Raw genomic sequence first — 15561 nt, 5'->3', positions numbered from 1 at the left:
CCCCCCCCGGGGGGGGCTACCTAAATGAGATGGTTTGGAAGGATGTGGAGCACCACACCCTCTAACGACGACAGAACCCCCCAGAGATACAAGGGGGTTTGCGCACATGCCCCCCTGTCACCGTCGAATCCCAATACCAGGAGACCTCGCTGCTCCCGGTGATCCCGGGGGCTGGGAGGACATATTACCCTTTTTACTATTTGGAATAAGAGGCCTGTTGCATGGGGTGGGGGCTGGGCTGGTTTGCCCTGAAGGGGTGTCCCTGGATCAGGGGTGGGGGGCCCCACTGGGGGGCCTGGCCAGCCTGGATAAGGGGATGATGGCTGTTTGCAGCTGGGTCACACACCCTTCAGGGGGGGGGGTCCCCACTGGGGTGCCTGGCCAGTCTGGGTGAGGGGCTGAGGGCTGCCTTAAGGCTGGCGATTGACTGAAGCTCCCAACCGCTCCTTTTTTTCTTTTTTCTTTTTTTATTCTGGGCCAGCTTTAGCTCTGGCTCTAGCTCTGAGGCTTCTGCTGCTGGTTTGTTTGCGTTCTATAATCGAAACAATGTATAACTCTGTTGGGGTCCAACCCCAACAGGTCCAGGGGTCCCCAAAGGTGTGGACGGAGTAGGCAAAGAAGGAATGACATGGAGGCAGCCTTCAGTTGATCAGCATAGTTGGGTTCTCTCTTGATTCAGTGAAGCTTCTGTTTCATCATTTATGCTCTGGGACCAATGAGGCCAGATTCCGCTGTGAGCCTTCTTCTTCCAGAAGGGAAATATGCCTGATGAGAGAATCTGGAAGCCCGTGTTGCTTTGAGTTGTTCTGGTAGATTCCTTTAATGTTAGCTGGCATGGATGAGAAGGGCTTTTGTTGTGGTGGCAATTAATGATGATTTGCACATTGTAGTAATTTACAAAACAGTGGCCACCCTGCACCACACAAGAAACACCTCTCTCTCCTAGACCATGAAATCTGGTGGCCCGTCTATTTCAATACATGATTGTTATGCATGTTTCAGCCCTGGTGACAACTGGTCCCAAATGGCTGCTGTTCTGAAAGGAATTCTGTTTTGGTCATTTTAATGCATCTCTAATTTGGATTTTTTTTTCCTTCTAGGGTGTTCGTCAGAAAAAATGGTTGTTTCTTTGAACACATACCTGGGATTTCTCTGTTTATTATTATGCCATTGGATAAAGACAGCATCACCTCTCAATCTTGAAGACCCTAATGTGTGTAGCCACTGGGAAAGGTAATAGTTCTGAAAGTAATCTTAGAAATAATTTCTGATACATTTCTTTATATACTGTCATCCTCAGACTGATATATAAAGTTAGAATTTGACAAGAGATTGTAAAGTTACTTTTGTGTAAAAATCATTAGTTGTAGCTAATAAATCAGACAGTATTATTCATCTTGGTCTTATAGAATATATATTATGTGAAAAAAAACTTGATATATTGATTCTTACACAGGTGCGATTATAAGAGTCAGGGAAAACATTACATTAATCGTTCAATTAAAATGAACTCCCTAAGGTCCTGTCCCTGCTCTGACTTTATTTACAATAAGTTGGGGGAGTTGGACTTCTGTATGGGAATCAATGAATGAGCAGTGGAAGACAGTGTATAATAATGTACTTGAAATGTATGGCAAAAAAAATTGTGCTATAGGTGGCCTAAAAGGGAGACATGCTTTCTGGGGACACTGGTAAAGCTACCTGGAGGTGTGTTACCTAAGATGTTTCTGAAGAGCTGACATGAGCGGGTGGCAGTGATTGGGAGGGGTTCTAGGAATGGAAGGTGGCCTGACGCCAGTGCCATGCAGACCTCTAGGGGCTGTGCGCAGCAAGACTAGAGTCAGTACATCTGCTGGCATGGCTCAGTGGTTGAGCATCAAGCTGTGAACTAGGAGATCACGGTTTGATTCCCAGTCAGGGCACATGCCCGGGTTGCAGGCTTGATCCCCAGTGGGGAACATGCATGAGGCAGCTGATCAATGATTCTCTCTCATCATTGATGTTTCTATCTCTCCCTCTCCCTTCCTCTTTGAAATAAATAAAAATGTATTTAAAAAATAAAAATATATATTTTAAAAAGGCTCGAGTCATTACAGGACTGGAGGAGGACAAGACTGAATAGATTATATGAGAGCAGATGATGTCGTGTCCAGATCTGGGCAATGTGCAGTAGGAAATACAGAGGAAGTACAAAACAATCGGCTGTTCTTGGGGATCTTATGGTCCCTTTTGGAACACAGAATTAGCACAAGCCATGTGAAAGTACAGTACAATCATATGCAGTCTACTGAGCTCTGGTGTGCTACTTGCATGGCTAAGAAAGTATCTTTATCCAGAAATAACATTGCAAATGCAAGTTTTTCAGACAAATAGGAGGTGTCAAGTACTAGAGAGGAATATGTGTTTTATTGTCTGTAAGTGCATTGACATAAGCTTTTTGGTCTCCTTTTGCTGTCACCATCGCACCGTGATTACTCCCCCACAGAGCACACACTCTGATCGCCCACTGCCTGGCAGGATGCACAAAGCGCAGAGCCTGTCCGCGCAGCAGCTCTGCTGTTCTAGGGCACACTGGCTCCTCACTCACAGCATTATTTTTCAGTGAGGGCTCGTTCCCACCTCCATTGGCAGCATTGCAATCAAGATAACAAAAATATATTTCCCTGATCTATCAATAGAGCTATATATCACTATGAAACTTTAAGCTGTAGAGGAAATATGTATATGTAATAAAGTTCTTTTGTTTGTGATATTAACTATATCATACAGAATGTAAGAGGAGGGACCTGTGTATTATCTTTATAATTGTTACAGCACCTTTCATAAAACATTTCACTAACAAAGTATATAATATTTATTAAAGTAATAAAAATACATCTCAAATTGAGAAAAGGGAGAGTCCACTTGTGGTTGACCTTCTTGGAGGATAATAGCTTTGGAATGGGAGGAAGAACAAATTTGTAAGATGCCATGAAATAAAAACCATCAGGTCTTGGTAAAACATTGACTATAGGATGTGAAGGAAGCAGAAAAGGCTGAAGTTTAGAACCTGCTGTGTAAGAGTGGCGGTGTCATTGCACATGTGGAAAGATAAAAGGAAGAGAGCTGATTTGAGAGGGAAGGGACTCACATGGTTTGCTCTGTTGTGTTCATAAGATCAATTTGAAATATGGGCCTGGAAGTGTGTGGGAATGTGGATGTGGGACCATGATGAAATGTGAACAGACGAGTGCTCCAAGGGAAAGGCTATCAAGAGAAAAGAATCCAAGACTTCAAATAGCCCAGCACCCACTCAAATGTACACATTTTGTCCTGATTCCTTGCTCAGTATCTGACCAAATTTGCCAACACTAACTTGCATTGTTTTATTCACCACTGATGATCCCAAGTGTCTAAAACACTGCCTTCAATTAATAATTGTCGAAGGAGCTTTCACCTTCTGATAGGAGATGACTAATAATGAACATCAATTGGGAGGGAGGAGAAAGAGAGGCAGAAAGACAAGGGGCACATTCATTTTTAAATGCAATATAATTCCACTGTTGCACATTAGAATAACCACTAACACGGTCACTAATGGATCGGGAAGTTGAACATGAAAATATAGGGAAATGATGGCGATTTTTTCCTGACTCTCTTTTTTCTATGTTAAATGAACTGCTAGAAAGACAGATTGACAGCTGCAATCTTCTTATCGATAGATTTCCTGTTACAAAGCTAGTAATGATTCTTTGAAGAAAGGAAAAGGAAAGTGGAATTACTTTGAGAAGCATGGAGAATGGAGGATGAATTAAAATGATCAAATAAAGGTGCAGGTGACAGGTTCTTGTATATTTTCAAAAACTAAAATTGCCTTGAATGGAAAAGGGGAGAGGATGATTAGCTTAGGGACAAAAGTCTTAGTAGTAGGTCTGAAGAGGGCTCATTGCGGACTTTCCTTACACTAACACCCACCTGTACCCGATGGTTCGGAGCCGTGGAATCACCTGGAGGCTTTCTTCTCCGAGTGTGGTCTGCGGAGTTGCAGCCTGAGCATCACCTTGGAGCTTGTGGGAAATGTGGGGTCTCGAGCCCCACCCCAGACCTAGAAATGATTTATTTTCAAACAAAAGTATGCCTCATTTTAATGCAGCAATGCTGATTCTCAGAAGTTGTACTTAAAATGAAATTAAGAAAAATTAAATAACTTAAAATACACAAGAGGTATATGTTATCAAAGGAATTCTGCATAGCATCCTTTTGGAACGTGAGTAAAAGGATGAATCACCTGTTCCTTCTCCCCATCCTCTCTTTCTGTTCTGTGAGTCTAAGTTCTTCCCTCTATTGGGGTTGCTCCTAAGGAAGGCACAAATGAAGAGAAGCTGTTCTTTGCCCAACGAACCCGTTGGGGGTGGAACACAGAACTGGTAGTAATTGAAGCAGCAATCCAAAGCAAGCAGAGATAAGAAATGATGATTATTATCATATCTGATTTCAGTAACAAGATAATTTAAGCAGATAAAATGTAATTAACCACTTTGGAATGTGTCCAAGTGGTGATGGCTTATTTCCCCCGAGTTCTTTGACCTTAAAGTAAATCTTGCTGGGGTTTCTCCCCGGATAATACTTAATAGGTTAAAATCACAGAGGTGATATGTTTTCAGTGTGTTGAGAAGGTTAAACAAACAAGCAGGAAATAAAGGGTTTTGCATCTGGATGCTTAAAATAGTGCAGGATTGAGATCAGATTCTTTTCATACCACAATTTGCCCCTCACTCTCTGCTTTACAAGCTTTAGATGTTCTAGTGACATTTGAAAGGAGACAGAGGGGCAGGAGGTGTCTGGGGGTCGAGATGTTAGTGCTGAGTCTAAAATACCCACTAGCACTGGGAGCTCAGTGTTGCTCATTTGTGATGAAAACGAGATTGGACTAGATCAACAATCTTCAACCTTTTTCATCTCATGGCACATAAACTAATTACTAAAATTCTGCAGCACACCAAAAGATATATCTTTTGCTGATATAAAAAAAAAAAGGTATAATTTTGATTCATTCACACCAGATGGCTATTGTTGTATTGGCTGTTGTCATTGTTCTTACTTGACAGTCTAAGCAGCGGTTTTCAACCTGTGGGTCTCGAACAATGAAAATATATCCTGCATATCAGATATTTACATTACGATTCATAACAGTAGCAAAATTACAGTTATGAAGTAGCAACGAAAATAATTTTACGGTTGGGGGTCACCACAACATGAGAAATTGATCGATGGTATTGACAAAATTATACCTTTCTCTCTCATCGATGTTTCTAGCTCTCTATCCCTCTCCCTTCCTCTCTGTAGAAAGTCAACAAAATATATTTAAAAAGAAAAGAAAAGAAAAGAAAATAGCTGGACTAGACCATCCTACTCTGCGACTTTTGGGGCAGCTGCTCCTGAATGTGAAAGTGTGAACTGTTAGCAGAGGTGGTGTTTAAGTTCCAACAGCAGCCTAGGCATTGGCCAGAGAATGCAGTAGGGGGTATGCAGGAGGCAGCTGATCGATGGAGTGACAAAATTATACCTTTCTCTCTCATCGATGTTTCTAGCTCTCTATCCCTCTCCCTTCCTCTCTGTAGAAAGTCAACAAAATATATTTAAAAATAAAAGAAAAGAAAAGAAAAAAGAAAGATTGTGTAGAAAAGAAAAAAAAATGTATATTAAAAAACAACAACAGAAGAGACAATAAATTTGGGTCAACAAAGTTTAAAATCCTTCTTCTGTAAACTTTAATGGGAGCCTCAGTTTCTGGCCAAATTGTAATTCATATTCAGTTAGTTATGAATTGAGTGTGAGCCTCTGAATAACTTTAATGCAAAGAATCAAGATCAAAGGGAAATGCTCAAGTGAATTTTATAGTCCTATTTCCCCCAAACTGCCTACATGTCTCCATTAAAGCTGTATCCCATTATTTTTAGTATTTACAGGCTGGACTTTCCTGAGAGCTCTTTGAGACCAGGAATTGCATAGAATTGGTTCAATAAGTGTTTATTGAATTGGAATCCTAAATGGCTTGATTTCCCTTTTATAGAGAAGAGCTTTTTTATATCCTCAAACCAGAGAAGCATCCTGCGGACATATATTATTGGAGAGCAGCAAGTGGCAAGAAGAGGAAATTCCTGTACTTGCACATTTCCTCTGGTGTAAGCACTCTTCCAGGCCACTAGACATTAGTGGAAATATTTTTCATGTTTGCTTGTGGCATCAGTTCTCCAAGCCACATCAAATGGGATGTATTTGGCCAGGATTGTTTGTTGATGATCACATTTGCTCAAAGGCATTCAGATCTTAACAACATACCATGCCCTTGGAAATTTTAGGAAAACTGCATCAGGTCTAGTTCCAGCAAACTAATTTAGTTAAGCTAAATAGCTAAATTAATACGGTAGAGCCCAATAGAATGATTCCCTCCCCTCCCCAACTGGCATTAATTTAGAGTGGTTTCTTTTTTATTCCTGCAGCACCCGTGGGAAGCTGCTCTGTTTTTCCCACAGACAATGTAGCACTGCACCTGTACAACAGCCCATACAGGGGGCGTTCACTCGCTTTGCTCCTCACTTGCAGTGGAATGGAGAAACGATGCGGCAGGCCTCAAAATTTAGCTATTTACAAGAAGCTGGATAGGAAGGACAAAAAGTTGGCAAGAAGTCTCAGAGTCTGCATCGATCTGAACCTCAGGACACTGCTAGGGGTCTGAAGAAATATCAATAGCTTAATGTGAAATTTCATTCTAAGAACATTTATATTTTAACGGAGGCCTCTTGCTTTACCCAAAAGGAGTTACATTGCAGATGTAGGTCACTGCACACTCTAATCTCCTCCGAACCTGTTCTTGCAGGTAACAGCAGGTGTCATTGACTAGAGTAAAAGGAAATAGTCATCTAAAATGTGTTAGAAGTTCAGAATGCCATGTGGGAAGGGATCTTTAGACCATGCCTGACCTCGCGATTTTGACCATCAAAACCCAGGGGAGTGGGGTTATCTGCTCAAGGCCACCCAGTTTCCCAATGTCAGATTGGAACTATCACACTGGCTTCTCATCCAGTGAGCTTTTCATAGGCCTATTGCAGCTGCCAAAGATTTGCGGAGGAACCCTAAATTTGCCTAGAAATCAAGTTGCAGTGTCCCAAAGAATGAACACAAAAGTGTGAATAGTATGATTATTTCATGGGTGTCCAATGGAAGCCTAAGTACATAGTGACTGACAGACCAGCTGGGGAAAGAAAGGCCACTGTTGGTGGGGCCTGCACCACACAGTTTTTCAAATTAGGAGGTTCTGCTCTATATCTAATCTGAATTTTTCGTGCTGAAATTTTGACCTCATTTTTTCTGTACCTTCTCCAGTTGATAGTATCTTTAAATGAACTTGGGCGATTGAGTTCGTGATTTCAGCTCATTTTGTTTGTTAGTGTGAACTAAAGATTGTAGTGGAAATCTTTAAGAGAATGTTAAAGAAAAGAAAATAAACTGTATGGAAAGGAGGATTCTTTAGATTTTCCTGTAGGCAGGAATTCGAAGCTCCTTTAAAATGAAGTATGGGGTTGAACCCTGGAAGTTCTTTATATTTCATGGATGTTTTCCATCCACATTCTTAGGCCCATAGGACTGCATGCTTTTCCTTTAATTGGAAGTTGTTAGTGAAAATGTATTGGAAAACAGGCTGCCTAAATAGCAACAGTTCTGGTACGATTATTTTAGGCTAATTGTCTCAGCCATATTTTTACTGGTTTTAGAGACTTCTTTGTAGTTTTTATTTAGAGGCTGTATATATTCTTCCACTGTCTGAGAAGTGGGGCAGGCACACAGAAGCAAATTATTCCGAGTTTCAATCCAGGAAATATGCTCTTCCTGATATTCCAGAGTCAGTAGCAAAATGTACTGTTATAAATACCCAAACTGTCTCTTTGCTGATTACCTTTATTATCTACATGCAGACTTAGATTGAAAACTTTTATTGTGAAAGGTTTTGGTTATCCCTGGACCTCTGGGGTGAGGGGATGGAATGAAATACAGAAAAAAATATGGTGATATGTTTTTCAATTTAGGAATATAAGAATTTATGGTGAATACTAAAAGAGACTTTCTTTTGAAATTTATAGCATGAACTCTTGTCTTTTAAATATATTTTTAATTTTGGTTCTGGTTCAAATAAAAACCTGTAAAAACATGGAGAATCTAAGTCAGTATGGAATTGCAAATGGAGCTAATTTAGCCTATGGTTGCGTGTTTTGTTTTGTTTTTTACTTAGTACATAATGTAAGAAAGAGAAATATTGATTCTTTATCTTTCCTCTTCTTTTCAGCTACTCAGTAACTGTGCAAGAGTCGTACCCACATCCCTTTGACCAAATTTACTACACCAGCTGCACTGACATTCTGAACTGGTTTAAGTGTACACGGCACAGGTAATGAAAGCTCAGATATATTTGCGAGTTTGGCTAACTGGGAAGGAAATTGATAACAGTCATTAAATACTTTGCTTTTAATACCTTTATTCTATTTAATAACTCTTTGTATGGAAATATAAATCATTTATTTCTAATCAAATATCAGGTCAAAAGAGGTAACAGTGTGCCTTTTCCCTCTATATAGAATCAGTTATCGGACAGCCTATCGACATGGGGAGAAAACTATGTATAGGCGCAAATCACAGTGTTGTCCTGGATTTTATGAAAGCAGGGAAATGTGTGTCCGTAAGTAAGACTTTCATTTCTATGAGGTTTGCTTATTTTCCCAGTGCTGGCTTGCCTCTGTTCACGGCAGCGGAGATGGAGGCCTGGGGAGATGGGGCATTGTGGGTCATTCCCTTTCACTCTCGGCTGCTGCTTTCTCGGTCTGTGTAAGGAGGGAAACATTTACTCTATCCCTCTGTCCTATCAAATATCTCCAAATGAATGTCCCTCAAGGAGAAAACAGATGCTCTAGATAGATGCTTCAAGGCCAGATACAGTAATGTTAATCACCGTTTTCAGTACATGTCTCTTTGGAAATGGGTCAAGGAGTTATTAGATTTAGATCACAGAAGAGAACAGAGACAAAACTTTCCCACAGCAGCTGACCAGGGTCCTGAGTCAACTTCTGAGAAGCCAACGTGTTTTTTGCTGGTGAAGAGAATGATGAGGTTTATTAAAAGTAGAGGAGCTTTCACAGGAAGAAATGACTATAAGCCTGGGTCACAAAGTAGATCTTTTTTATCGTCATTTTCTCTCTTCCCTCCCCTCCCCATCTCACCAATTCTTCTGAGATGTCTTGAGAGAAGTTTGTTATTTGATGATACACTTTAGAAAATCCTAGACTATGACACGACATGCAGTTTGCAGTTGAGGTTTCTTACCATTGTGCATAGGACATGTAGAAGAGAGATTTTAAAAACAATTTTATTCAGATATTTTGGCTCACCACACAGCTGGAGGGCACCTTTGCTTTCTGAGCCAAGACACTGGTGTTGAGTAGCAGAGAGAGAGATAAGGTTCTGCTCTAATCTGAAGGCACTAGGAATGATCAGACACATCTGGACTTAAGAATCTGCAGTGCCGGGTGATAATACCACACCGCTGGGTGACCTCAGATAAGCCACTAATACCTGTCTGAGGCTCCTTTGAAAGAGAAGGCAGCAGGAAAAAAGGAAAACAAATATGATATGTACTGACTTCATAAAAGATGCCATAAGCATGAATCTATAGGAGCTGAGCAGGGCTGTTCAGAATAGCACATGGACATCACTCATTCATAGAGTTGCCAGGAATCGAAGACAACTCAATGGCATGTAACACACACACACACACACACACACACACACACACACACACACACAGCTTGCATCAGTATATGTGTTCTCTTCCTTCCAACCCCTGGATTTTATTCAAAGCCAGCACTATATAGGATAATAAATGTTCATTGAAAAAAGTTAGAAAATGTAACTAAACAAAAAGAATAAAAACACATTGTGAATGTCTTTCCTGGTCAATAAATGTACTTCTGTAACATATTGCAAATGTCAGTGTTATTGCATTGTAAATATTTATTTAATCAATTTCAACTATTGGATATTTGTGATTTCTAAGTTTTACCTGTTATAAACTGACTTGCTCTAGAAGACATTATTGTAGTTAAATCTTCGTTCATATCGTTAATTAATAGGTAAGGATAAATTCCTAGAAGTCAGAGGTATTTGGTATGTTTCCAATTTATACTCCCACCAGCAGTATATGAGAATGCTTTTTTGTTTATACCTTGTGCCATTTTTCTTTTTTGCTAATTTTCTTCTTAATTTGCATGCATTTGACTAAAAATGCTGCTGAATAATGAAACATCTTAGAGAATAAGCATGAGCTGATATCTCTGGTCCAGGCTGGTAGGACTTTTCAAAGGACAGCACTGAGTGCACACAGAGTGGATAGTGGGGAGGCCTGCCTGGCCCGGCTGGCCATCCGCAGAGGCTTTGGGGTGACATTATGTTGGTACCAAGACTGATGTCAAGGAGCTTACCACATGTTTTCCTCTAGAACAGTGGTTCTCAACCTTCTGGCCCTTTAAATACAGTTCCTCATGTTGTGACCCAACCATAAAATTATTTTTGTTGCTACTTCATAACTGTAACGTTGCTACTGTTATGAATCATAATGTAAATATCTGATATGCAGGATGGTCTTAGGCGACCCCTGTGAAAGGGTTGTTCGACCGCCAAAGGGGTCGAGACCCACAGGTTGAGAACCACTGCTCTAGAAGACTTATGATTTCAGGTCTTACATTCAGGTTGTTAATCCATTTTGAGTTGATTTTTGTATATGGTGTAAGATAGAGATCAAGTTTTATTTTATGAATGTGACTGTCCTGTTTTCCCAACACTGTTTATTGGAGATCATATATGCATGAATTTATTTCTGGGCTCTGTATTCTGTTCCATTGATCTATATGTCTGCTTTTATGCTAGTATCATTCTGCTTTGATTGCTATAGCTTTGTAATGTAGTTTGAAATCAGGAAGTGTTATGTCGTCATCTTTGTTCTTTCTCAAGATTGCTTTGGTTATTAGGGTTCATTTATGGGTCACACAAATTTTAGGATTGTGTGTTCTATTTCTGTGAAAAATGCCATTGGAATTTTAATGGATTGCATTGAATCTGAATATAGCTTTGGGTAGTATGGAAATTTAAACAATATTAGTTCTTTCAATTCAGATCATGGAGTATTTTTTCATTTATTTGTGTCTTCTTCCATTTCTTTCATTAGTGTCTTAATAGTTTTCAGGGTACAGATGTTTCACCTCCTTGGTTCATTTATTTTTAGGTATTTTATTATTTTTGATGCAGTTGTAAATGAAATCTTTCTTAATTTCTCTTTCTTTTTTTTATTAGTGTTAATAATTAATTATTGACTTACTGAAGTTATAAATCCAAGACCTTATTGTTTCTAAAGCTAAATTTAGCTTACAGTTGTTTCATTTATTGGTATAACAAATTCTAAAAACACATTAGGGGGCCTTTGACTAATGTTTTACAAGTATAAACACCATCAAGTTTTTAAAATGGAATTTGTATATTTAATAAATTTAATTTTTATCTAATCCAGCTTCCAGGCTGGCAAATTGTCCTATTTGCTTAAGTACTTTTTGTAAATATAAGTTCAACTTATTGATAAGGTGAAATCTTAAGTTCTTTTAAATGTTGTAATATTCTATTTTAAGATTTCAACTTTAAAATAACATTTCTAATCAATTATTGCATTACACATTGAAAAAGTGAAACTAGAAGACTGCTCTCTTATTCTAACAGGCCATATACTCTTTTAAATATTACAAATATATTTTAAAATCTAAAATTATAAACACTATATATTTTGATTCTCTTACACATTTCTATGTTAAAATTAAAATATTCACAAGACTAAAAGATGATTAACTTCTAAGCCAATAATTTTGGCATCTCATGTTTTTTGGTTCACTTTTTTTCCCTTTTCTATTGAATTTATTGGGTGACACAGGTTAACAAAATTATACAGGTTTCAGGTGCACAATTCCACAGCATATCATCTGTACACTGTATTGTGTGTTCACCACCCCAAGTCAAGTCTCCTTCCATCACCATTTATCCCCCCTATACCCTCCACTACCTTCCTCCACCTCCCCCTCTCCTTGGCAATCACCACACTAAATTTTTGTGGTCTCTTCTGTTTGTGAAGTTATTTATTCATTTATTTTTAGATTATAGTAAAAAATACATAACATCAAATTTACTATCTTAATCATTAAAACTTTTTTAAATTATTAATTTGAGAGAGAGAGAGAGAGAGAGAGAAAGGAAGAGAGGGTGAGAAAGATTGATTTGTTGTTCCACTTATTTATGCATTCATTGGCTGCTCCTTGTATGTGCCCTGACTGAGATCAAACCTGCAACCTTAGGGTATCGAAACGATGCTCTAACCAACTGAGCTACCCAGCCAGGGCCCATCTTAATAATTTTTAAGTGGTATTAAGTATATTCACATTGTTGTGCAATAGAGCAATAGAGCTCTAGAACTTTTTTGTCTTTCAAAACTGAAATCCCCCCTGCCTTCCCTGCAGCCATTTACTTCTACTTTCTGTTTTGAGGATTTGACTACTTTAGCTATTGCATATTGCGATTTTGACTACTGTAGAAATCATATGGTATTTGTCCTTTAATGACAAACTTAGTATAATATCCTCAACAACCTCATCCATGTTGCAGCATTTTGACAGGACTTCTTTTTTAGGGCTACATAATATTTCTTTGTATTTTCTGAAGTTTTTTAAATGCCAGAAAACACGGTCCTTGATTACTACCTCGATGGAACATACTGTGACCATTGTCTGTTTTAGACGCCGTATCTTCTATCACTGAGATTGAAGACATTATTTCCCAGTGCCATTTGTGTTTTCCTTTCAGTGACAGGAACAGGCTGGGGGGTGAAGTGAGACTGATTGCTTTCTCAGAGAGCCACAGAAATGCTGATTAGAAACAACAGGTGGCAGTGGAGAGAGAAACTGGCTGATTTCAGGGCTGGTAAAGGAGACAGTTGGAGACTGGGACTTGAATAACACATGTCGGGGAGAGTCAGCAGAAGGCCCAGGCTCTTTGAAGCCCGTTACATTCACCAACATCATGAGGATTCATTCTCTCCTCACCCCAGGGTTCCACAGGTCCCCTCTCCTAAGAGTTCAACTGTTTTCAACTCTAGTGGTAGTCTGGAGCCAGGGCAACCTCCTGTCGTTTTCCACGACCCCCTACCATGAACTCTGAGGAGAGAGGAATAGTCTCCGGTCCTGTGGCAGCCAGAGGAGCTCTAGGCAGCCCGAACTGAAACATGAATGCTCTGGTCCATGGGAAGGAGTTGAAACCCACACTCGTGATCTCCACAACAATTTTCAATCTTTTCCAGCTCATGGCACAAAGGAACTAATTACTAAAATTCTGTGGCACATCAAAAAATATATTATGTTTTTTGCCGGTATGACCAAAAAAATAGGTATAATTTTGATTCATTCACACCAGATGGCTATTGTTGTGTTGGCTGTTGTCATTTTTTGTTTGACACTCTAAGGCGGTGGTTCTCAACCTTCTGGCCCTTTAAATACAGTTCCTCATGTTGTGACCCAACCATAAAATTATTTTCGTTGCTACTTCATAACTGTAATGTTGCTACTGTTATGAATCGTAATGTAAATATCTGATATGCAGGATGGTCTTAGGCGACCCCTGTGAAAGGGTCGTTCAACAGCCAAAGGGGTCGCGACCCACAGGTTGAGAACCGCTGCTCTAAGGGAAAAGAGGTCAGTGCCCCTGACTAAATAGTTAGGTATTGCACAGCTTAAAAATTCTTGCAGCACATCAGTGTGCCGTGGAACACCATTTGAAAATCACAGCTGTAAATTATGTAGCAAATGTGCATTGGAGGCTGCCCTGGGCGCCTAGCCATTATTTACAACCTTAGAATTCTAGAAAATGTGTTTGGAGGTACACAAAACTGACTTCCAGACACATCTTTGGAACCCACCCTATTAGCAAGTGGAGATTGCCTATAGATTTGGTTTCATGGGACTAGGAAAAGCTCACAGGAAAAGCAGCAGCAGAGTGGAAAGTGGCAACTCTCCCTCTGTGGGAAGGATTGGTTGATCCCAAGACAGGGCTGACCATACATTCTCACTCCAATGTCCTTGGCTTCACCTGGGCTGATCGGAGAGAAAGTAAATCATTTTAAGCCGGGCTGCTTGCAGAAGAATCATGAATGGACAAAAAGCATGGCCAAAGGTCCCTTCTCCAGTCCCGCTTCCATCTTCTGCCCAGATGCCGCCCTCTCCCGCTGGGTGCTACTGCAAAGGAAGGGAATGTTCTGACAAATGTTTCCTTTGTGGTAGACAACTCCTAGTCTATGTTTGTTTGATGCTAGAGGTCAAATACTAACTTCAAATTAAAGCTGGAATGGGGGCATTACAGGCAGTGTGGCTTGCAAGGAAGACACAGGACAGGTTTGGGGGCTGGGTCACCCACTCAATTGCCTTGTAGGCCAGCTCTGAGTAGAAGATCAGTTCCCATGGATGTGCCCTGCATGTCTTTGGCACTCGTTAAGAGAACTTGGGAACCGTAAATAAGAAGCCTTAACTCCCTCACACGGAACTGTATATGATTTCCTGTTCTTAGCAGAGATGAGTGTGACAATTGATTACCATGCAGTGAATGAATATTCACAGCTGATTTTTAGCTTGGCCAACTTTATGAAAAACTGAATTGGCTGTAGGCAAATAAGGGGCTAGAACTGTGGTTGGTGTTTACATAAAAAATAATTCCGGCAGATAAATTTTACTCATGCTTGAATATCATGCTTCAGTAAGCAATGGGGTTTAAACCCAAATTGTGGGTTAAAGGCTTAGAGACATCTACAGCTCTCTTACCCAGGACTATTTTTCTTCTAGGAGACACATCTACCACACAGGTAGCACTTTAGGGGGCCACATTAGGCTATTTGCCATATGACCCATACATTTCCCCCATTTCTTCTTTTTGTTTTGGAATATTATTGGACCAAAAGTAACAAACAGTTTCCCTTTTGGGAGAGAGGGTACCTTCTCTTGGAAGTGGCTACCTGGAACATTGTGTTTAGAAGGGTTCTGAGGCCATGTCTGTGCTGAGAGAACAGAGCGACTCATTAGTGATTTCTGTCTTGGTCTTGGTACAGCCCGAGTGCTCACATTGCCATCCCTGTATTAGACTCGGTCTGGCATCCTGTGGCATTTTGGACCTTTGAGTCATGGAGAAATCAGCTGAGGTTCCCGAGTCATGCACCTGGCCCACAGCCTCCTGCTACACGTAGCTTCTCCCTTTAACTGGGGGTCCTATGTGCTGTTCCTGCTCTGGTCCCCAGGAAAATGAGCTTCCTCTTTGTGAACTGGAATATTTGCTAAGCTACCCCAGGATTATTTTGTCAGGAATTTTGTTTGGGAATGCAAGAAGATATTCAACAGCCACATTTGTCTCAGCGTCAGCCATAGGAGGGTCTGATAGGAAGGATATTTCAGACGTGGGCAA

At 40.1% G+C, this 15561-nt stretch overlaps 1 protein-coding gene across 1 annotated transcript in view; it reads left to right on the top strand.

The window, feature by feature from the left end:
* The first annotated feature begins 1117 nt into the window (after positions 1-1117).
* MEGF10 (multiple EGF like domains 10) overlaps positions 1118-15561 on the top strand; it is a 115212-nt gene continuing 100768 nt past the window's right edge. Inside the window, exons 1-3 of the mRNA XM_023754822.1 lie at positions 1118-1233; positions 8324-8425; positions 8613-8713. Of these exons, the coding sequence (XP_023610590.1) occupies positions 1118-1233; positions 8324-8425; positions 8613-8713 (319 nt within the window). The remainder of the gene's footprint in view (positions 1234-8323; positions 8426-8612; positions 8714-15561) is intronic.

Source organism: Myotis lucifugus, unplaced genomic scaffold (genome assembly GCF_000147115.1).
Source record: "Myotis lucifugus unplaced genomic scaffold, Myoluc2.0 scaffold_0, whole genome shotgun sequence".
NCBI classification, from domain to species: Eukaryota; Metazoa; Chordata; class Mammalia; order Chiroptera; family Vespertilionidae; genus Myotis; species Myotis lucifugus.
The sequence above is the reverse complement of the archived record's forward strand: the minus strand, read 5'-3'. Positions and strand labels throughout refer to the sequence as shown.